The sequence below is a fragment of the Trachypithecus francoisi genome, unplaced genomic scaffold (assembly GCF_009764315.1).
Source record: "Trachypithecus francoisi isolate TF-2019V2 unplaced genomic scaffold, Tfra_2.0 Lachesis_group13, whole genome shotgun sequence".
NCBI classification, from domain to species: Eukaryota; Metazoa; Chordata; class Mammalia; order Primates; family Cercopithecidae; genus Trachypithecus; species Trachypithecus francoisi.
In genome coordinates, this window is record NW_022681458.1 from 95154890 (window position 1) to 95178517 (window position 23628).

Consider the following 23628-nt stretch of genomic DNA (forward strand, 5'->3'; position numbering starts at 1 on the left):
TAAAACAAAACATAACCTAGGAAAAAATGTATTAAGCAAAATATCAAGAGATGGAGGAAAGAAAATACCATGGATTGCTAAAAAAAAAAAAAGAGTTACTGAAAGCACTGTTTTGAGAGACCAACAGTATATCATCTAGGGATGTACTCTTATTATAGTGTCTGACCTGATCCAGAGGTGAAGAAGTACCTGTATACAGTCCTTTAATGTTACTTCTCATTAAATGTCACTTCTCAGTTGGGCTATTACTTGTAGTATGACAGGTGATATCTTGAGATTGTCTCCTTTTCAGAGGACCTAGAATTCCCTGTGCTTTAAAAACCATGCAACCAGGAAATTTTTTTTTATTTTTGGTATCTTGTTGTGGAAGATATATAATTTAAAATGAGGATCATATTTGCTTTTTTCTTTTTGGATAAGGTGTTGCAATGACAAATAAGTAGCATATTGCAAATACAAATAGTATTTTGTTTTGGAAAATAGTTTACCAGTTGTCCCAGTGCCTTTGTTGAGTAATCCTTTTTGTCCTAAGTTTTGATGCCATCTCTACTAATATTTTGTATATACAATTGCTTTTCCCAGTTCACTTATTTTATGATAGTACCTACATTTTAATATTGGAAGGAACAGTCCATATTTACTGTTTAAAAAGATTTTTGGCTTTTCTTAATTCTGTTCACTTTCAAATTCTTTAAACAAGTGAATGCATTGGTAATATGAAGAGATATATATGATATCACAGTATGAGAGCAGTACAGTGTTATAAAAAAAAGTATGCTGCATAGAAACCTTTAATTCAATAGGCTTTTAACTGATTACAGTGGTATTTAGTAATTGTCAGAGAGATGTGTAATGTACTAACTGAGACATGAAGTTTATAAGGGCCATGTCACATGTTTAATGTGACATATAGAGAAATATTTGTTTTAAAACTTGGTTGTTTGTAAATTTGTATTAAAAGTTTGGGTAGGTGATTGAGAGAATATTATATCAGTCCTGGCTCTTGTTTCTTGAAAAGAGTCAGATATGAGATGTTCTAGTTAAACCTTTTATCTGTAAAGAATTTGAAAACTTATTTGTTAAAGAGGTCAATTTATTTATATTCTGTTCTTACCGCTTGTAGTTTAAAAAAGAATATGGACTTTTTTTATATTTTACCTATTATTATCTCATAAACTTTTCATATTTAGTTAATAAATCATGCTTTGAAAGAACTCATGGAAATAGAAGAAGTGAGTGAAAACGTATTACAAGTTCACTTAAATGGTAAGTACGCCATTATTTTGCCATTGGCGATTACATAAACTTTGTGGGGTTTTTAATATGATGAAACTAAATTCACTTGTATATTTCAAATTCATTTTAATAGATTTTGAAAACTAGATCCATGTTTTACTTAGCACACCATATGCAGTATTTTTAGAAGTTAAAATAATAATAATGAAGGAGTCTCAGAAGGACTCTGGTTTTTTTCTTTTTTTTAAATCATTCTAATCCCAAAGAGGATTGTTTTTTGATTCTACAGAATGTCTTTATTGCTAAGTTTTAAAAAGAAAGTGATGTGAGCTAACAGGCTTTGACTGGGAAGATTTACTTAACTGGAAAACAACCTGCTATATCAAATACATGTTTCGTTTTAATTAAATACTTTTAAATGGACTTTATTTTAGGACTGCTGCAGATCAATGACAAAATCGCCCTAAAGGAAATCACGAGGCAGTTAAATCTGGAAAATGTAGTTGGAGATAAAGTTTTTGTAAGTATAATTTCAGTTATTTTATTAAATAGGCTTTAAGGTAATGTCTTTATACCATATATATTTTTATATTTCTGGAATGGTAGGGAGAGGTTCAGAAATTCTAAATAGAAATATATAAGATTCTTTCATAAAAATGTGTAATGTATAGAATACATTTAGTCATTAAGTCTCTACAATATTTGGATTTTTTTATAGTAGGTTATACTAGCTGTAAACTAGCTAAGAAACCCAAGTTTATGTAGATATTCTGAGTTTATTTCTTTTTCTGTAGGGTGAATACTTTGGTTCTCTATCTCTGGAGATAGATTAACACATTTTTTAAAATACCATGCTCCAGCAGCCTATTCCTACTTTTTTGAGACTTGAGTAGTCTGCCTATAGTAGAAAATGTGCTAAATTTGAAGCTGCAATAGGTGGGTTTCAGTCATGCCTTACAACCCTTTGACAACCTGATAATCCAGAGCTAGCAAGTATCTCTGAATTCAGATTCTTTACATGTTAATTGGGCATTATTTTATTATCCATACATCACAGGATTATTTTGAAGAAGAAAGAAAACATTACACATCATTTAACTTAAAAAATAATTTGCTGGATGGTAATGTGCTGTACAAATGTCAGTTATTCTGTTTTCAGAAATTTATTCATACATCATTGTCATATCTTATAGTCTCAGGACAGTGAATATCAGTAAAAGAAACTGACTTGAAATGTTTTAAACTTTTACCTTTCACTTAATATATAGGGCCTAAGGAAAACATGATAATTTAATTTTGCAGCTACCTGAATTTTCATGATGAAATTACCTAGCCTCATACTGCTTATGCAGTTGGAGTGGATTATATACATTCCAACTTCATTTTCTGGTTACTGGTGACCATGCAGTAGCACCACTCTAATTTCTGAACCGTGTGCTTTGTGCTGCAATGACACCGCCATAGTTGTGTAACACTCCTAGCATTTATGAGTTTTCTTTAATAATTAATCTATAAAATTATTATTAATTATAAAATAATCTATAAAATTAATCTATAAAATATAGGTTACTATTAACAGTAATCTAGAAAATTAATCTATAAATCTATATAATTATATAATCTATATAAATCTATAATAGGTTATATCTATATAATTATGTAATAGATTATATATGATTATAGATTATATAATCTATAAATTATAATAAATATATTAATCTATGAAAATATTAACATAATAAAAATACTAATCTAATAATCTAAAAGGTTGAGTAAATTTGTCCCTTCCATAGTCTGTAGGTCTTTGAAGTGTAATTTCAAAATGCCCCTTCTATAAATCTAATATTCTACCTCTTGTTTAGAATGTGATGTTGAAGCTAGTGGCATATACTGAGCCAAAGATAGTTCCTATTAAGTATGCTCAGTTTGGCTTTTGGTCCCCAGTTGATCTGGATAGGTGTTTCTGACATTTTTAAATGTTACATATTCATATTGGTTTTATGTGAAATAATAAACACAATTTTTTATCATTCTGTTCTAATCTTCGCTATTATTATCACATATAGAGATTATTAGTTTAAGTTGTATCCAAAAAATGTTTTGGCTGTGTTGCAAGTAAGCATAGCCATGCATGATACGATATACATAAATTCTTCAATATACTCTTGAATAGAGAAATACTGGTACAGCAATTATTAGTTTAATTCTTTCATTATATACATTTGGTTTCTTCTCAGAGAGCTTAATTAGGTCACCAAAGGTCATAAAATGGCAGAGGTTAGACATTATAAGAACCTAAGTCACTTAATTCAACCCACAGCTTTTCTGGTTTGATATAAGCAGACATATATATGTATATTATACATGAACAAATACATATTTATAGAAGTATATACTTAGGGCTGGGCACGGTGGCTCACGCCTGTAATCCCAGTACTTTGGGAGGCTGAGGTGGACGGATCACGAGGTCAGGAGATCGAGACCATCCTGGCGAACCCGGTGAAACCTCGTCTCTACTAAAAATACAAAAAAATTAGCCAGGCGTGGTGGCGGGCGCCTGTAGTCCCAGCTTCTAGGGAGGCTGAGGCAGGAGAATGGCGTGAACCTGGGAGGCGGCAGAGCTTGCAGAGCGAGACTTCGTCTCAAAAAAAAAAAAAAAAAAAAGAAGTGTGTACTTAGTATCAGATATGATAATCTTTTAAACAAAAAGCCTGAAAGACAAGCTACCTTTGAGTAACTGACCACTGATTTCCCAACAGATTGTCTCTTTGAGGATTTGTTACATTATGATAAATTATGGATAACACCTCTTGGTCTGCCTACCTTGGAAATAGCATAACAACATCACAATATGTGAAAGTTTAAAAAACTTTATGCTATTTTTATGTTAGATCTCTCAACTGGAGAATGAATAAGTGCGTTTCTTTTCTCCTTTATATCTCCTCAAATTTAAAGTTGGCTGTTTCTTTTAATTATTAACTCTGAATGAAATAAAAATTAATAACTTTAATGAAAAAATATTTTAATGGGCCTTCTACCCACAATCTGAAGCACCTAGATAATGCATCTACTACGTTAAGTTTCATCAAGAATATTTAATTGTATCCAAAAACGTTTTGGCTGTATTACAAGTAAACATAACCAAACATGATATGATATACATAAACTCTTCAATATACTCTTGGCTGGGCGCAGTGGCTCACACCTGTAATCCCAGCACTTTGGGATGCCGAGGCGGGTGGATCACGAGGTCGGGATATCGAGGCCATCTCCTGGCTAACAGGGTGAAATCCCGTCTCTACTAAAAAATACAAAAAATTAGCCAGGCGTGGTGGCGGGCGCCTGTATTCCCAGCTACTCGGGAGGCTGAGACAGGAGAATGGCGTGAACCCGGGAGGCGGAGCTTGCAGCTAGCCGAGATCGCACCACTGCACTCCAGCCTGGGCGACAGAGCGAGACTCTGTCTCAAAAAATAAATAAATAAAAATAAAAAAATTCTTCAGTATACTCTTGAATAGACAAACACTATTATAGTATCTAATGCTTCAAAAAAGCTTTCTGTTTTTTTATCTCATTTAAATTCATGGTTATTTCTTTACCAGTACAAATTAATTTGAGACTTGCAAGACCCCGCTGTGTTTGAAGACACAAAGTAGAATCCATTTCTAAGTCTCAAACAATATTTAGAATACGGCAACTCTACAAAACTACCTTCAAATTTCTTACAGATTTTGTCCGGAAAATATAAAATTCCTTACTTTTCTTTTTCTTCTTTGATCGTTATATCCTCAAGTTCTAAAATATAAAATTTCAAGCATGACATTGTAATTGCCATTTTCAGTGTTGTGCCATCTTTGCTTAAGTATTTAAGTTTTAGATAGGAAGTATAGAGACACTCAGCAAAGTCTAGGCAGTGACTCTAATAACTAGAAGATATACAGTGTTTATATAAAATCTGAGAAGCAGCCCTCTTTTATTCTTTATTTCACTAAATTTTTAATCATTTTATCTCATTTTGTTGTTCAGGGAAGCTTTGCTGAAAACCTTTCATTTCTTCTGGAAGCTTTAAAAAAAGGTAAATATTAACATATTCAGCCATTTCAGAAGATATGTTTTAACTTTATTTTTTCCTTGATTATAAAGGTAATACAAGCTTTTGCCAAAAGAAAAACTCTCAAAATACAGAAACATTAAAAATAATGATCACTGTATTCCCACCACTATAACAATGATTATCTCAATTCGCATTTGGTTTCTTTATTCAATAATATACACAGTATAATATACTGTATATACTGATGATGTTTATATCAGTATATTATTGATGGAGATAAGTGTAACTTTTTACAATAAAATTATTTTACCTATCATTTTGTAATCAGCAAATTTTGATCTGCATCATTTTTATGGTTCTCATCTTGTTTTATAAGTTGCTATTTATTAATCACCAATTATGGCCTTTTGTTTCTAATTTTTTATAATTAAGAAGAGATACTTAGATGATCATCCAGATATTTCCTGGAATAAATTTCTATGGGTAGAATTCTGGGTTGAAAGGCACCATCTTTAAAAGACATCTAAAAACTACTCTAAAGGTTTACTTTGTAAAAATATTTGATAATACCTTTTTCTTCGCAACCTCAAAAACAATTATTATTTTTATGTTTGCCCATATAATAGAAGAACTTTCATCTCTTAGTTTAATTTGAATAATTTTTTTCTTTGTTTAATTTGCATAATTCTGTTAGTGGTAGTGCTTGTCATTTCATATTTTTATTGACCTTTGAAATTTCCTGGTTTATGTACAGTCATGTGCCACATAACAACCTTTAATTCAATGATAGACCACATATGTGACAGTGGTCCTATTAGATTATAAAACCATATTTTTACTGTACATTTCCTGTGTTTAGATATGTTTAGATACACAAATACTTTCCATTGTGTTACAGTTGCCTACACTATCACATGCTCATAGGTTCATAACCTAGGAGTAATAGGCTATGCCATATAGCCTAGGTGTCTAGTAGGCTACACCAGTTAGGCTTATGTAAGTACACTCTTAGGATTCTTGTACAATGATGCAGTCACCTAACAATACATTTCTCAGAACGTATGTCTGTCGTTAAGGGACACACAACTATATTTCCTCTTGGGTCTTTGACCTATTGTGGTAATGTTTATCTTATACTTATTTATCGGAATTTTTGTGTTTTATTTTTCTCTTCCCTTAAGTTTGGTTTGGACTTTTCTGATCTAAAGTTTTACGTTTTCCACATAGTCAAGTTTATCTAGAAAGTTTTTTCTCTCCTTCAGATTATAAAAACATTGATCCATCTTTTTATTATATATATATATTTGTAATTTATAATTTGTTTGGAATTTATTCTGATTTTACCTGTGAAGTAGGGATCTAACTTTGAATAGACTAATTTTCCCCACTGATGTATAATGCAGTATTTTATCAAATACTAAAATTCTGTATTAGTACATAGGTCTCTTTCTAGACTTTTGAGTAATCCCTTTGGTTTTATACCAGTATTAAATCATTTAGACTACTGTATTTATTTGTGTGAAATAAGTCTTTCTTTTATCAGATATTTGTTTTACCTTTTAACACAAATGTAAAGGCATTAAGCCTAAGGTAAAAGGGATTCTTTTACTAAAGTTGTTTCCATCATTGAAGTGAGAAAAATGTAACCAGAGGGTGATGTGGAACTTTCCCAATGAAAAGCATTGTAGTTGAAATGCTATAAGTTGTGCATAAAGGGAGTTTAAGTGGCTTTAGTTGAACTTTATAATCTAAAAGTTTGTTTATAACAAGTATTTCTACAAGAAATGTACCTTGTATTTCTACTAAACAACTCTCTTTTAAAGCATTAGTTTTGTTCATTAGTTAATGACTCCTCATATTTTAATCCTAAAGTGTTTTCGTTCTGTGCAGATATAGAAAACTCTTTCTCAATTTTATAATCATTAAATAAGAATTATATTCACATAATTATAAAAATAATAGTCTTTAGTAATTTAAATGATTTTTGACATTTTTCAACAACAAACTCTACTAGAGTCTAGGAACTAGACTGAACTTTTTATTTTTTGGAGGTGGAGTTTCACTCTTGTTGCCCAGGCTAGAATGCAATGGTGTGATCTTAACTCACTGCAACCTCTGCCTCCCCAGTTTAAGAGATTCTCCTACCTCAGCCTCCCAAGTAGCAAATTTTTTTTTTTTTTTTTTTTTAGCAGAAATGGGGTTTTACCATGTTGGCCAGGCTGGTCTCAAACCCATGACCTTAGGTGATCCACCCACCTCAGCCTCCCAAAGTGCTGGAATTACAGGCGTGAGCCACCATGCCCGGCCTAGACTGAACCAGTTTTTTTGAGATGGAGTTTCACTCTCGTTGCCCAGGCTGGAGTGCAGTGGCACAATCTTGGCTCACCACAGCCTCTGCCTCCTGGATTCAAGCAATTCTCCTACCTCAGCCTCCCAAGTAGCTGGGATTACAGGTATGCACCACCACATCCAGCTAATTCTGTGTTTTTAGTAGAGATGGGATTTCTCCATGTTGGTCAGGCTGGTCTCGAACTCCCAACCTCAGGTGATCCACCCACCTCAGCCTCCCAAAGTGCTAGGATTACAGGCGTGAGCCACCACGCCCAGCCTAGACTGAACTTGAGAGCAGTCGGGGCTGTCTTTGTCCTTTGAATAATTTTTTTCTGTTGAATGAATGTATATGCATCAGTAAATCCCCTACCCAAAGTAGGCTATCAGTATGTTTGTAGAATTGAGTTTTAAAAACTGAAATACAGTAAATAGTTTGGAAATTTAGGAAAGGTGGATATAATTTCTTGATAATGTAATGCTCTTATTTTATCTTAGGTGACCGAACTAGCAGTTGCCCAGTGATCTTCATATTAGATGAATTTGATCTTTTTGCTCATCATAAAAACCAAACACTTCTCTATAATCTTTTTGACATTTCTCAGTCTGCACAGACCCCAATAGCAGTTATTGGCCTTACATGTAGATTGGTAAGTCTTTTTCTTCATTAAAAAAGTTGATTATAATATTTTAAAATTCAAGCTTAATTGCTGACACTACTAGTCTTTTTTCACTTATTTAGGTCATTATATTAGGCATTTTAAAAATTTTGTTTCAGCAATGCCTGGTGTATTTATCCTGCTTTTCAACTCAAATTGAGGAAAACAGGTTAATGGTTACCTTAGCCCATTAATGAATACCTTCCTCCCCCCAATGAAATCACTGAAGAAAAAAGTATGAAATCAGATTATACTAATAAATACAATTTCTACATTGTCAAGTAATGAGGCAGTTAAGTAATCCCACCAGTATTTGAGAAAACTTGGTAATAGTTTTTGTTGTAAGATTTTTTTCCATATTTTGAAAAGGATTGAAATCAACTGTAAATAATACTATTCCAACTTTCAAAGAACACGTCTCCAGAAATGGAAAAGATTCTACCAAGCACTGACAGTAGATAGTGGCTTTTTCATTCCATGGGATATTTTAGAATGATTTTAACTATAGTCTCAATATCACTATCACTTTGTGAAGGCTCTGTACATATTGAACCATGTGTACCTTTGGACAGCTATACAGGCCTTTTTGTGTTTACCTTCTTACACACTTGTAGCATGAACTTCCTTAATTCAGATAAACTGGCACTGAAGAGTGCCGTGACCCATTTTGTGTTGCTATAACATAATACCTGAGACGGGTAATTTTTAAAGAAAAGAGGTTTATTTATCTCACAGCTGTGCAGGCTGAGAAATTCAAGGGCATGGCACTGGATTTGTTGCAAGGGCTTTCATGCTGCATGACATGGTGGAAGGTCAAATGGGGAGCAGATATGTGCAAAAACAAACCAGATGGGAGTTGGAACCTCAATTTATAACAACTCGCTGTCTCAAGAACTAATCTATCCCCATGAGAACAAGAACTCAGTCCAGTAAGAGGGCATTAAATCTATTCATGAGAGTCCGCTCCAATGACCTCCCATTGTTGCACTGGCAATTAAATTTCAACATGAGATTTGGTGGGGACAAACCACGTCCATACCATAGCACGGTTATCTCTTTTCTCATGCTATAACTGCCATGCCTCCGTAGCTTGCTTGCCATCCTCTTCCCCCTCCATTCTCCACAGACATATTTAGGCACATTTATAAATATTCACATCTCCTTTCCTACAGCCCTTTTTCTTTTTCAGAAAAGTGAAACTTTTTACTAATTCATATTTCAACAGTCCTCCTTCCAGTGCTGTTTCTCTATAGAGTCACTGTCATTTGCCCCTCCTTCCCTGTGCTCTAGAGCTTATGATGTATGGCTTTAGTATAAACTCCCCTCATACATCACTGGCTGGTGCTCCACATATCCTTATTCCTCCTTGCCAAAAGCAGCAGTCTATGACAAGGATCAAAGAAGCACCCGCCTTCTTGACAAAAAAAAAAAAAAAAATTCTTCCTTTGGGTGGAAGTGGCTGTGGCAAGTGTTGTTGACCCAATGAAGAACCAAATAAAATGCCAGTAACTTCTTAGCAGTGTTATCAGATGTTCTTTTTTTATTGTGTATATATATAATTCTCCAACTGTGTAGTTCTTTCAAGTGTAATCTTTTTTCTTTTTTTTTTTTTTTTTGAGATGGAGTCTTGCTCTGTCGCCCAGGCTGGAGTGCAATGGCATGATCTCGGCTCACTGCAACCTCCACCTTCAGGGTTCAAGCAATTCTCCTGCCTTAGCCTCCCAACTAGCTGGGATTACAGCCACACACCACCATGCCTGGCTAATTTTTGTATTTCTGGTAGGGACGGGGTTTCACCATGTTGTCCAGGCTGCTCTCAAAACTCCTGACCTTGTGATCTGCCCCCCTCAGCCTCCCAAAGTGCTGGGATTACAGGTGTGAGCCACTGCGCCTGGCCTCAAGTATAATTTTATCTGTGTATCCATGTTTATAGTGGGAGAGCAGAAGGATAGAGGGAGTAATGACTTTGCCAGCAAGCATCTTCTTCCCCATTGGGACTAATTCCATTTTTGTTTTTTGGTTTTGTTTTGTTTTTACTAGTTCCTTTATGCCCACATTGCCAACTTCTGTCATTACTGCCTACAACAAAGACATTATTTACTTCCATCTCTTTTCATTCCCAAATTTAGGGTCTTAATTGTTGCTTGTATTGATTATTACTACTACTGTCTACCTATATGGGTGACCTAGAACTCTTTCTTTTTTTTTTTTTTTTTTTTTTTTTTTTTTTTTTTTTTTTTTTTTTTTTTTGAGGCGGAGTCTCGCTCTGTCGCCCAGGCTGGAGTGCAATGGCCGGATCTCAGCTCACTGCAAGCTCCGCCTCCCGGGTTTACGCCATTCTCCTGCCTCAGCCTCCCGAGTAGCTGGGACTACAGGCGCCCGCCATCTCGCCCGGCTAATTTTTTATATTTTTTAGTAGAGATGGGGTTTCACCATGTTAGCCAGGATGGTCTCGATCTCCTGACCTCGTGATCCGCCCGTCTCGGCCTCCCAAAGTGCTGGGATTACAGGCTTGAGCCACCGCGCCCGCCAGAACTCTTTCTTAATAGAAAATAAATGTGCAATATCTGAATCTCTGAATATAACCTTTCTTCGCTTTTAATTCTCATGCTGGCACTATTCTTTGACCTCATAAAAACATTCAAAATTTTTATTCACCCTCGCACCTCCTACCTCAGGCTATTAGTCTTTCCTGTCCTCTTTCCCAAACTAACCATGATCCCATTTTGATCACTTGAATTCTTTCCTCTATATCATGATTTCTTGACCTAGGTATTATGAAAGTCATCTGGCTAGATGTGGAAATGTATAGTTCTGGGCTTAAACTACTCCCTTTTAAAAAACTTTATAACATTTTAACAGTATACATAGGAAAGAATAAATTTTGAGCCCTGAATTCCCTTCTCCACTCCTTGCCAAGATTCAATTACTACAGACTAGTTTTATTTATCCTCAACATCTCCCTTAATTCCTCTATTATTCTGAGGCAAAAACTAGGCATTATATCATTTTATCAGTAAGTGTTTTAGAATGTATTTTTCGGAAATAAGAGCTCTCTAAAAATATATTTCCCTAATATAATTGTTACATTAGCTGTAATTCCTTAAATAATATATATACTTAAGTTACACTCCAAGGTATACAACCAAGACAAATGAAACCAGGTAACTACAAAAAAAAGTTTGTGTGAATGTTTGCAGCGGTTTTTTTTTTGCTTTTTTTTTTGTTTTATTTTTTTTTTTGAGACGGAGTCTCGCTCTGTCACCCTTGGCTGGAGTGCAGTGGCTGCATCTCAGCTCACTGCAAGCTCCGCCTCCCAGGTTCACGCCATTCTCCTGCCTCAGCCTCCCGAGTAGCTGGGACTACAGGCGCCCGCCACCTTGCCCGGCTAGTTTTTTTTGTATTTTTTTAGTAGAGATGGGGTTTCACCATGTTAGCCAGGATGGTCTCGATCTCCTGACCTCGTGGTCTGCCCGTCTTGGCCTCCCAAAGTGCTGGGATTACAGGTTTGAGCCACCGCGCCTGGCCAGCGGTATTATTTTTAATAGCTTAAGAAATGTAAACAACAGTGACATCATGTTCATATTTGGGGGTGGGGGCTTTTTAAAACAGCTTTATTGAGATGTAATTTATACCATACAGTTCACTCATTTAAATTATACAGTTAACAGGGTTTTTATTTATAGAGTTGTGCATTTATCACCACAATTTAAGAGCCACATACCTTTTAGCAATCACCCCAAATCCCCTGTTCCCTCCACAGCCCTATGCAACCACTAATCTACTAATCCACTTTCTGACTGTATAGTAATTTTTGAATCGTACAACGTATAGTTTTGTGTGACTGGCTTCTTTAACATGTTTTCAGGGTTGATCTGTGTCACAGCATATATCAGCCCTTTATTCCTTTTTATTGCCAAATAATATTCTTTTAGATATACCACACTTTGTTTATCCGTTCATCAGTTGATGGACATTTGGGTGGTTTATATTTCTGAAGCTATTAAAAATAGTACTGCTGCAAACATTGACATACACTTTTTTTGTGGTTACCTGGTTTCATTTGTCTTGGTTGTATACCTTGAAGTGTAACTTAAGTAATATATATTATACTATACTATGTGTGTAGATATATATATACATATATAAATGATATATATTATATACATTATACTGTGTACTATAATATATTTTGAAAAATTGCTCAAGTTCAATATTAAAAAGAGATTTAGGAATGACAGTTCCTGCAATTTATGTGACTTAGGAAGACAACTTACCTATTGTGCTTTTGATGTCTTGGATAGTTTGAATGCCTATCAGTTTTGTGGAAGTATTTTCTTCATTTAAGAACACTTCGTATGTCCTTACAAGCAGTACATATTAGTTATCCGTTGGTTTTTAGTGTTCTTTGACGGTAAATTTGATTCCTGATTTCTTCCTAAGGAAAAATAGTACAAATACAAATAAAGTCTAAAAGCATTACTATAAAAAATAAAAATAAAAAGCCGGAAGATAACTTAAAAATGCCATGTTGCATTTCTGGCACTTTCCTCTCCTAATGTTAGTTTCTGCTACCTATCATGCTGTTAATTTTTTAATCTCAGTTCTTCATAGAATGTACAGAATTCCTTACTGACACTCTTGTTGTTACTGTGACATATAGCTATTCAATATAGTCAGTTTTTTTAAACAATCATATTGGGTCTTGGAATGTTACAGATTAGCTGAGAGTAACATAGTAGGAAAAAGGCATGACATCACCAGGCCAGCAGATGCCTGGAGGGGGATTATTTAGTTTGCATAAAATGTTTTAAATGTTTAATTATGTATTATAGACTAAACATTACTAATTATAGGTGATAGTTTACTTAAACCTCTAATATTGGTACAGTTTTTTTTTTTTTTTTTAACATTCATCTTCCTTATAGAGATTTCTGTTTGTTTTTAAGGATATTCTGGAACTCTTAGAAAAAAGAGTGAAGTCAAGATTTTCTCACCGGCAGATACACTTAATGAATTCATTTGGTTTTCCACAGTATATTAAAATATTTAAAGAACAATTATCTCTACCTGCAGAATTTCCAGACAAGCTTTTTGCTGAGAAGTGGAATGAAAATGTTCAGGTAACTTAAAAGGCAGTAAAGCTAAATGTTCCTTGCTATATGATTTAAAGCAATTAAAACACAAATTTTAGAAATTAGTAAATTAACACAAAGTTTCTAATATTGCTGAGGGATAAAGCTACAGGAATACAAATTATATGCTTTTTTAAAATTTTCTTCTAACATTTGAAATGTCATATCTGCTAAATTCTATCTCAAAAGAACATCACAGTTAAGCTTTAGGATTTATATTATTAGTTTGAAGTAAACTTTAATGAGGCTTTAGTTTTATCTATATGTGGTTTATATTTCAGATAATTTAATTAATGAATTTGCATAATTTACTTTATTTTACATATTAGCAATAATAATAAATAGTAAATAATGATAAATAAATGTTAGTGATTCATACCTATTCTGTGTGGATTTTTTTTCTTCCAGTTTTCATTAGCAACTTCAGCTTTTATTTTGTTGAGCCTTAAGAGGCAGTACAGACTGTGGCACCTCCGGTTATATTATCTATTAGGTGATCACATCTCACAGTCCCTGGAGACTGAGAATCTTAGATACAAAGGCAGGTTCATACGTTGTTTTAAAAATTTGCCACACCTTTGAGACTGTAAATTTACCTGTGCTTAAAATATTCTCAACACACTAGCATTTTAATCTTATGCTGTCAAGAAGTTTCAGTTGGCAAAGGGAAAGGAGGAAGTATGCCTGTGTATGTGTATTTAATAACATAATTGAAAAACATTGTTAATGAATAAATCCCTTATGGTAGAATCTCAAAAAATATTGGCCTCGTGAGAGTGGAAAATAATATGGAGTCCCTGGCTCTGAAGGAATTGGGAAAAATTGATTGATAATATTAAAATACTGGTAAGGATAATTAGATCTTTGAATAGAATTACACAGTCTATATTCAGTGACTCTATAAAAAAGATTGTTTTATTTTAAAGTAGTAGTGGTAGATTGTATTTTTTTTTTTTTTTTGAGACGGAGTCTAACTCTGTTGCCCAGGCTGGGGTACAGTGGCGCAGTCTCGGCTCACTGCAAGCTCTGCCTCCCAGGTTCACGCCATTCTCCTGCCTCAGACTCCTGAGTAGCTGGGACTACAGGCTCCCGCCACCATGCCCAGCTAATTTTTTGTATTTTTAGTAGAGAGGGGGTTTCACCGCGTTAGCCAGAATGGTCTCCATCTCCTGACCTCGTCATTCACCTGCCTCAGCCTCCCAAAGTGCTGGGATGACAGGCGTGAGCCACCACGCCCGACCTCAAGTAGATTGTATTTTTACCATGAATTCTTACATACTAATACAAAATTGGAAGCATTTTGCATTTAGTTTGTTCTTTAAATGATTATTGTTTTGATTATAAAATATAGTCTGCTCATGTAAGCACTATTAATTTTGACACATTTCATTTTTTAAAAAAGTCATAAAAGTTTATTGAACAAAATGTAATCAGTGCAAAAAAAAATACATGATAAACAGTGGAAGTTTCCCATAAGACTATATCAATTCTCCTTCCTTCTATGGAGTAATTATTTGGTCTATAACATTGCAGAGTTTACATACATGCTAAATATATTGTTTTTACATAAAGGACTCAAAGCCTACATATGTTTATATTACTTTTTCCCATTGTTATGATTGATAATTCCTTGTTCTTTTTCTTAATACAACTGTACATAATTGTATGTAAAAATAGCTGACATTATCTTTAAAATTCAGATACTATGCCTTGATATAATTAGGTATGGATCCTCCCTTCCACTCAAATTAATCATTCCTGAGACTTGGATAGTTCAATTACCTGAGCCAAGTGTCTTTGATACTATTTCTAATTATAGGATTCCATCTCTAGGAGCACTTTCTTTGTAGTTGGTACTCCCACATTGTCCCCTCTTACCAGGGTCTGGTGTGGACCAGACCTCTGGATCTTCAGCTTTTAGATCTACTTTTTAGTGCTTCACAGACTTTCATCTTCTACAACTCCTGAACTGATTGTCTTATTCCACCAGTATATTTTTGTGGCTGTTTTAGAGATTCAAATGTAGTCTTTCATAGTATTTAAATTTCTGTACTTTACATGGGCTCTTATTTTTTCCATACCTGCACACACTTAATCTTCCTAAGGTAACGACATGGTCCAGGTTGCATTGTGCCATTTTCCATCCACTGTCCTTCCCAACCGTGTTGCATTCCGAGCATCTCAAAGTGGGTCTATAAATAAAGAGAATGCTGGGAGTTACTGGTGAAGAAGTATAACTCTGCATGACTTAGGAAATGGTAACTATATGTTAGTAGTGTAACTACTCTACTTTCTGGACTTTTGTTGCAGACCTTAAATCCCCTGAATGTGAGCACTATCCTGTCATCTTTTTGACAGTCTTAATAGTCCATTTCATTAAGTAGAACCAGCATCACTGGTGTTTGTGTCTCTGAGTTCTGATATTTTCTTCCCCTATCTTAATTATCTTATTCCTCTCTTTGGTATGTGAATAAAATGAGCCTCACTTGAAAAATCTGTCAGCACCATGGTCAGAGTCCCTGCCTTGTGGAGTAGGGTGGTAGCTGCATTAAGGGAGCTATTCTTTCTCTTAGTGCTGATTATCCCGGAAGTTATTTTTAATGGCAAGATTAAGCCAATAGCAGTGATACAGATAACAGGTCACACATGGAATCTCATCCACGAAATATCTTCAGGATAAGATGGAACCTTGATATCCTGCCTAATTTGAAGGTTTGTTTTAGCCCTACTTCAAATGAGTCAAATAAGTAAGCAGAGTAGACTCTATCTTAGCATGGCAGTATAAGAGGGATCCTTTAAAAAGAACATTTAAAAGAATCATACCTTATTCTCCTCAAATGAAATCTACCCAAGTACTGTAGCTCATGTGGTTGTTGATAATATCCTTATCCTCAAATAGGGTATAGTGTTTGAATCAAGATGGATTTAAAAATATAATAAATGACGTTAGATAATTTTTTTTTGTTGTTTAAATGGCTCATGTAGATAAGGTAGGCATTTTAAAAAGCAGAATAAGTAATTATAGAAGCAAGAAGGTGATAGCTTTTAGAAAGAGGGGGGACTGGAGTCAAACAACTAATAATAAAGAGATAAAGTAGGAAGATGGAGTATAGAAGATTAACCTTTGAAGCATCATGTCAAAGAGAGGCAAATACAGGTTTTAAAAATAATTGATTCTTGCAGAGAAAATTTCTTAAATCAGTTTTGTCCCAGGTGGATTTTCTTTAGTTTTCTTAAGTGCTCCAATTTTACCACATCAACTTTTACAAGTTACAGATTACAGAAGCAAAGACTATAGTTTGTCTGTGATATTTAGCCACATATCTTCCATATTTCAATTTTTAAACTGTGGAAAAGCTAAACAAAATTTTTTTTTAATTTCCAAAAGTTACTTTTTTTTATGTTCAGCCTGTGTACTTCCAAGGAAATTCTACCCTGTTTGTGATAGAAAAAGATATATATAGTAACCAGAAGTCCTTTAAAATACAAAGAGAGCACTAGAAACAATAGCAAGGGAGTGGGAACTATAATTAATAATATATTTCCTGAGAGTACAAAATTTCATTCCAGTAGACTAGAACTTACTTCTGAATCTGGTCTTCCTAAAGTGGACAAAGTAAAGACATGTAATTACAGCTCTAGAAAATACAGAAATGCTTAGTTTTCTGGGTTTTGTTGTTGTTGTTGTTGTTGTTTGTTTGTTTGTTTGTTTTAAGGAAAAAGAATTCTTATTCCATGCAGATAATTTTTGAAAAATTATGTCGATCTTTTCCAGGCCTTTCTTGGCTCTGCTACCTCTGAATTTACTCTCTTTTCATCTAATCCTTTCTTCAATGCCAATGTTTCTCACCTTCCATTCAACCCTAATATACTGCAGTCACTTGCCTCTTTAGATGCTGCTTTCTCAAAAGGCCCTGGTGACCTTTGAATTTCTAAAGCCATTAGCCTCTTCTCAAATATATCTTAATTTTACAAAGTAGTTTCTATTGTTGAACCCCACTTCTCTCTTAAAACTTTCTTCCCTTGTTTTCTAGATCTCTGCTGTGTCTTAGATTCTCTTCCAGTCTTTGGTATTTTTCTTACTTTTTTAGTTTTTCTCTTTTCCCACCTACTACTTAAATATTGATAATCCAAGATTCATTTCTTGACCACATTTCACTTTTCACAGGCCATTTTGTTTCCCATAGATTATCTTTGATTTTTAGCTTCTACCTTTCAATCCCTTCCTTCTCTTCTGCTACCAGTTAATTCTCTACCAGATATATCTCCTATAAGTGTCTTAATTCTCTTTTGTCTTTATTACCACTCAGATAATTCAGACCCTCCTTACCTCTTGTCTGGACAGCTACCTCCAATTACGTTTTTCTGCCTTTGTCTTTTTGTACATTCACTTTGCCAGTAACAAACTCCAGTACGTGACTACTCATTTTCTGCCAATATGTGATTTTCCTACTACTCATGCTGTTCCCTGTAACTGGAATGCTCTTCCTTCTTTTTTAAATCTCTTGTCTCATCCAGTTTAAGCATTCTTTGTAGTGCTTTACCTTGTTTCCCTAGGTACAGTAACTCATGCGCTTGTGTTTTTGTGCTGCATTTTGTTCATTTCAGTAGTATTACTGTAGTTTCCTTTATTCAAGTAGGAATTTGGGGTTAGCAAGGATTGTTTTATCATTGTGTTTATTGAATTAATGTAAAGAACAGGATAAGAAAATCAGTAGACTGGAAACTTTATTTTGGTTTTAGTGTTCTACAAATAAGACCAACATCTATTTAATAATGAATTAATATTAGATAGCGTTAATAAGGTACACCACCCAGTAAGGCACAGGATTATATTTGGGTTTTAAACTATATCGTTCCTCAATTTTGGCTTTTTCCCCCCCCTCGCCCCTTAGTATCTCTCAGAAGATAGAAGTGTGCAAGAAGTACTACAGAGGCATTTCAATATCAGCAAAAACCTGCGGTCATTACACATGCTATTGGTTTGTATTAGTTTTGTTTTATTGCTTGTTGCTTTGTTTTTGTTTTTGATAGTGATGGGGTCTCACTTTGTTGCTCAGACTGGTTACGAACTCCTGGCCTTAAGCTATCCTCCCACCTCTGCCTCCCTAAGTGCTGACATTACAGGCATCAGCCACTGTGCCCAGCCTACTTGTATCATTTTCTGTCTTTCTCTAGATAATTAAGTTTTTATGGGAATTGATTAAACCTGTAGGTAAATTTTGGGAGAATCGACATGCATTGGAACACTACATTGAGTGTTCCAATCTCTGAATAGGGTTCATATCTCCTTTTATTTGATTTCTTGTTTGATTACTTTCATCAGCATTTTATAGCTCTTACTACACAGATGATGTACTTATTTAATGTGTATACCAGTATTTAATCTGTTAGAACAATTGTAAATGGTGTTTTGAAGTTTTGGTTTCCCACATATTCATTACATATAGAATATGTGATTGATTACATATATACACTTTAATATACAGAAATGTGATTGACTTTTGTGTGTTGATCTTATAGTCTATGCTGAACTCACTTATTCTAGGAGGTTTGTTTTTGTTTTTTTTTTTTTTTGAGACAGAGTCTCGCTCTGTTGCCCAGGCTGGAGTGCAGTGGCCGGATCTCAGCTCACTGCAAGCTCCGCCTCTAGGAGGTTTTTAATAGATTCCTTGGGACTTTTGATGTAGACCATTACATTTTTCACAAATAGTGACTTTTTTTTTCTTTCCAATCTGTATACCTTTTATTGCTTTCCTTGCTTTTTTGCAATGACTAGAATTTCCAGTGTTATGTTGAATTAGAACAGTGAGAGTGGACATCTTTTCTTGTTCCCAGTCTTAGGAAGAAACTTTTACCATTAAGTATGATGTTAGCTATAGGTTTTTAATACATGTTCATTATCAGATTGAGGTAATCCTCATCTGTTTGTAACTTGCTGAGAGTTTATTATAAATGTGTGTTGGATTTTGTCAAGTGCTTGTTCTTAATTGTTTCACATGATCATATTTCTCCTTAACCTGTTGATATATTTGATTACATTATTTTTGAGTGTTGAACCAGCCTTATATACCTGGAATAAATCCTACTTGGTTATGATGTTTTGCCAAGTAATTATGTCTTAAGCTTACATAATACCAGTATCAAACAAGAAGTACTTAATTGTTCTGAAAATTAACTTTCTTCACTAAGAGTAATTTGGTTTTAGTCTAATATTTCTAGAAAATTATGGCAGATACCTTTGAAAGAGAAGATAGTTTTGGTTTTACAGAAAGGTCATTTTTAATAATAATAATAGAATAATAATGATAGTAGCTACCATTCATTGACCAGCATATGAGCCAAGTACTGTAGATACTAGTAGTACCTATATTATGTCTGACCATTGGAATAATCTTATTTTTTATTCTTACCCCTAAAGAAATTGAGGCTCCTTAAAGCTTAATAACTTGCCCAAGGTCACATTGCTAGTAGATAACAAAGCCAGGACTTAATCCAAAGCTCTCTGGCTTCAAGTTTGTGTCCTGCTTGGCTGTATGGTTCACCCATGTTTACATACAAGTTTTCTTTCCTCATTGCTGTTTTTGCTGAGGAAAGTTAAGTCTTTTTATCCCTATTTACTTTCCCTCTATTGTCAAAAGCATACTGCCATTTTCAGCAACAACTGTCTTTATCATGAAGGAATTTGGGGACTAGTAATTTTTAGAGGAGGTATGTGTGTGTATATATATATTTCCATCCCAGAAAATATCTCTGCCTCAATACTGTCAATATTAATGACCATTGTTCTGCCATTTTTCTATTATTTTTTAATTCCTGGTAATTAATTAAATAATGACTTGTTTTTTGTCATATGGGATTCGACTTTGAGGGCTGCTTACTCATATTCTTAGCTCATCCCATTATTGGTTGTCATTGTTTTACTGTGGAAGCTCATTATAGATTACAGATTTTCGGCCTCACCAGTAACCAGAGAAATACTACAATTAAACTTTTTTTCTTGCCAATCTAGTGGCAGGGTTAAAGGTTATGCTTGATGGTATCATGACTGTGACTTAATATTTATCACTGCTGCCAACGTAAATATGTGTAAGTGCTTTGGAGAGCAATTTAGCAAATTAGGTAACTAGAGAAACATACTTATACTAGAGAAACTCTAGTTACCTAATGCACAGGAAGACGTGTCCAAGGTTGTTTATTGCAGTCTTGTTTATAATTGGGGAAAAAAAAGAAATGACAGATGTCTGTCAATAGGAAATTAGAAAATGAATAATTGTGGGTATATACAAAGAAATATAACAAAAAAAGAATAAACCAGAATTGATACTGCCTCAACATGGATAAAACCTCACAGTGAAGAGAGTTGTGAAGGTATATTTATATAAAAGTTGAAAATTACTCTGTTGTATAATACATGTATATGTAGTAGAAGTATACAGTATTAGGTTGGTGAAAAGTTACCATTACTTTCCGTACCAAAAGTGGCAGTTACTTTTGCACCAACCTAATAGTATAGACATACTTGGTTGTTTTATGTGGGGAAGAGTAGAGTCCAATCCAGAGGAGATGGACTCTAAGATCATTTTCTTAAGCAGGGAAAGTAGTCATGGATATTTAGTTTATTATTCTCTGTTGCCTTTGTATATGTTAAAAAAAAAATTTCTTATGCCTTTGTGTCCTCATAGCTTAGCTCCCACATACCAGTGAAAACATATGATGTTTGGTTTTCCATTCCTGAGTTACTTCACTTAGAATAATAGTCTCCAGTTTCATCCAGGTCATTGCAAATGCTGTTAGTTCATTCCTTTTTATGACTGTGTAGTATTCCGCAGTATATATATACCACAGTTTCTTTATCCACTCGTTGATTGATGGGCATTTGGGTTGGTTCTACGATTTTGCAGTTGTGACTTGTGCTGCTATAAACATGCGTGTGCAAGTATCTTTTTCCCATAATGTCCTCTTTTCCTCTGAGTAGATGCCCTGTAGTGTGATTGCTGTATCAAATGGTATTTCTACTTTTAGTTCTTTAAGGAATCTCCACATTGTTTTCCAGTGGGGCGAGGGATAAAAGACTACAAATATGATGCAGTGTATACTGCTCGAATGATGTGTGCACCAAAGTCTCACAAATCACCACTAAACAACTTACTCATGTAACCAAATACCATACCACCCATATGACAATAACTTATGGAAAAATGAAATTAAAAAATAAAAATGAAACAAAATTTACAATTAAAGGAAAAAGGAAAGGAGAGAGAAAGAGAGGGAGCACTGGCAATCTAGGTCCCAACCAGCAGGAGAATGAAGGACAAGGATTGCCAGACTCTTTGCCCAGCTAATCAATTGGCGCCTTGTGCCCTGGTTAAGGTGAAGGAGAGAGTGTCTTGGATAATTATATCCCAAATATTGCATGGCACATACTTATACTAAGAAACTATTGTTTATTCGAAATTGAAATTTAACGAGAGGTCATGCATTTTTATCTGGTAAATCTTCTAATCCTAAATGACCAAATTTAACTTTTATGAAAAATACAAATAAAGAAGAAAGGAAATCTTCAAATACTTGAGTAGCAGCTCTGCTCCAGGACGTCTGTTCATTTTTGGAAACTAAAGAAGCAGCACAAGAGATGTAGACTCTGCTTTCAAGGGGAGTTATTCCTGAGTATAAATGTGCTATTTTTTTTCTCTTTTGTATAATTGAACATAAAACAGCTAACTTCTATCTAAATTAACACTAACCTGGCTGGATGATTGGGTGGTGAAAAAGTTAACAAGTAAGGCATAGATCTGCCTTTTGGACTTGTGTTTGGGGCTTTTATTAGTAAGTATTCTTAATTATTTTCAGTTTCTTCTCCTTGACCTACTCCTCTTTAAATATTGTTCTTCCGAGCATTAAGTAAACAAGTTATGCAAGTGGGATGGGCTAGAGAGAGCAGCAAAAACTTTTTTTATGCTTTACATCTGCAGTTATGTGACATACAAATTGAAATACTGTATTTTAATAGAACTGAATTTGACAATACCTTCCTCAGCATTAATATTTACTCTCCCTTAAGAATTGACTATACAAATTCAGAAGTTTTGCACAGTAGTATCTCCAAAATGCCCATGTAAATACATAATTGTTTTTCTGATCCACATTTCCCTAGATGCTTACTTTAAATCGAGTAACAGTATCACACCCATTTATGACTGCCATAGATCTAATGGAAGCAAGTCAACTGTGTAGCATGGACTCAAAAGCAAATATTGTACATGGTAAGAGCCCAGCCTTATTTTTTAAATTGTGGTTTTTAAAACTTTGAATTTAGATAATGGAATGTTTTTAAAATTACAATAAACATGGGCATAATACTTTATAAAATACTTTCTATCCATATAGCCTTTAACTTAGTCCTTTTGAAGGTACTATCACTCCCATTTAAAGTGAAAAAAAAAAATGACGCTCAGCCTCTTATGCCACATTGGAAATCCAGGTAAGACTATGTTGCTGATGTTATCATTGTATCAAGAGCTACTGAAGAGCATTCGCTGGGTTTCAGCCATTTGGGGTTCGTTATTTCCTTTTGCAAACGTAATGAACCTTTTCCTCTCCAGGGGAAAAAAGTAATACACATATTTGGATATAATTTCCAGGAGTTTAGGACGTCTCTGGATAAATCCTATCCAAAGGCCCTGTGTGATTTAAAGTCACATAAAAATTGAAGTTTATTTTGTTTACATGGGCCATATGGTGAGTGCTTGATAATATTGTCGCTAATCTTTGTGACATTTCTAAAAGTTTAAAAATATCCTTATTTTGCAGATATGGAAAACTAAGCTCAGGGAGGTTAAGTAACTTAAATTTAGATAGATAATAGTGATTGGAACACATTTGAAATCTAGAATCTTGACCTTCTTCACCCCTCAAAACCATAGATCTTTCACTATATTTAAATTCTCAGTAATTTGTAGCTGCTCATTTCTGAATTTTCAATAATGAAGTATTTTGCTATTTGGAGAACAGTTATATCAGTCTTATGTGTCATTAAACTGATAGTTTTTTTTCCCTTTTACTATAGGTCTATCAGTCTTGGAAATCTGTCTTATAATAGCAATGAAACATTTAAATGACATCTATGAGGAAGAGCCATTTAATTTTCAAATGGTCTATAATGGTGAGATGAGACTTAAGTAGCTTTTTTCTGACTCTTCCCCACTGCTTATTT

At 34.2% G+C, this 23628-nt stretch overlaps 1 protein-coding gene across 7 annotated transcripts in view; it reads left to right on the forward strand.

Annotated features, from left to right (window-relative positions):
* ORC4 (origin recognition complex subunit 4) overlaps positions 1-23628 on the forward strand; it is a 90907-nt gene that overhangs the window by 61094 nt on the left and 6185 nt on the right. For 6 of the 7 annotated variants that reach the window (XM_033231577.1, XM_033231576.1, XM_033231575.1 and 3 more), the window contains 8 exons: positions 1191-1266; positions 1671-1756; positions 5263-5311; positions 8117-8268; positions 13227-13400; positions 18308-18394; positions 22570-22678; positions 23482-23577. In XM_033231577.1, coding sequence (XP_033087468.1) covers positions 1191-1266; positions 1671-1756; positions 5263-5311; positions 8117-8268; positions 13227-13400; positions 18308-18394; positions 22570-22678; positions 23482-23577 — 829 coding nt within the window. Of the gene's footprint in view, positions 1-1190; positions 1267-1670; positions 1757-5262; positions 5312-8116; positions 8269-13226; positions 13401-18307; positions 18395-22569; positions 22679-22802; positions 22897-23481; positions 23578-23628 lie in introns of all 7 variants that reach the window. The other variant, XR_004441778.1, reaches the window with a different exon arrangement.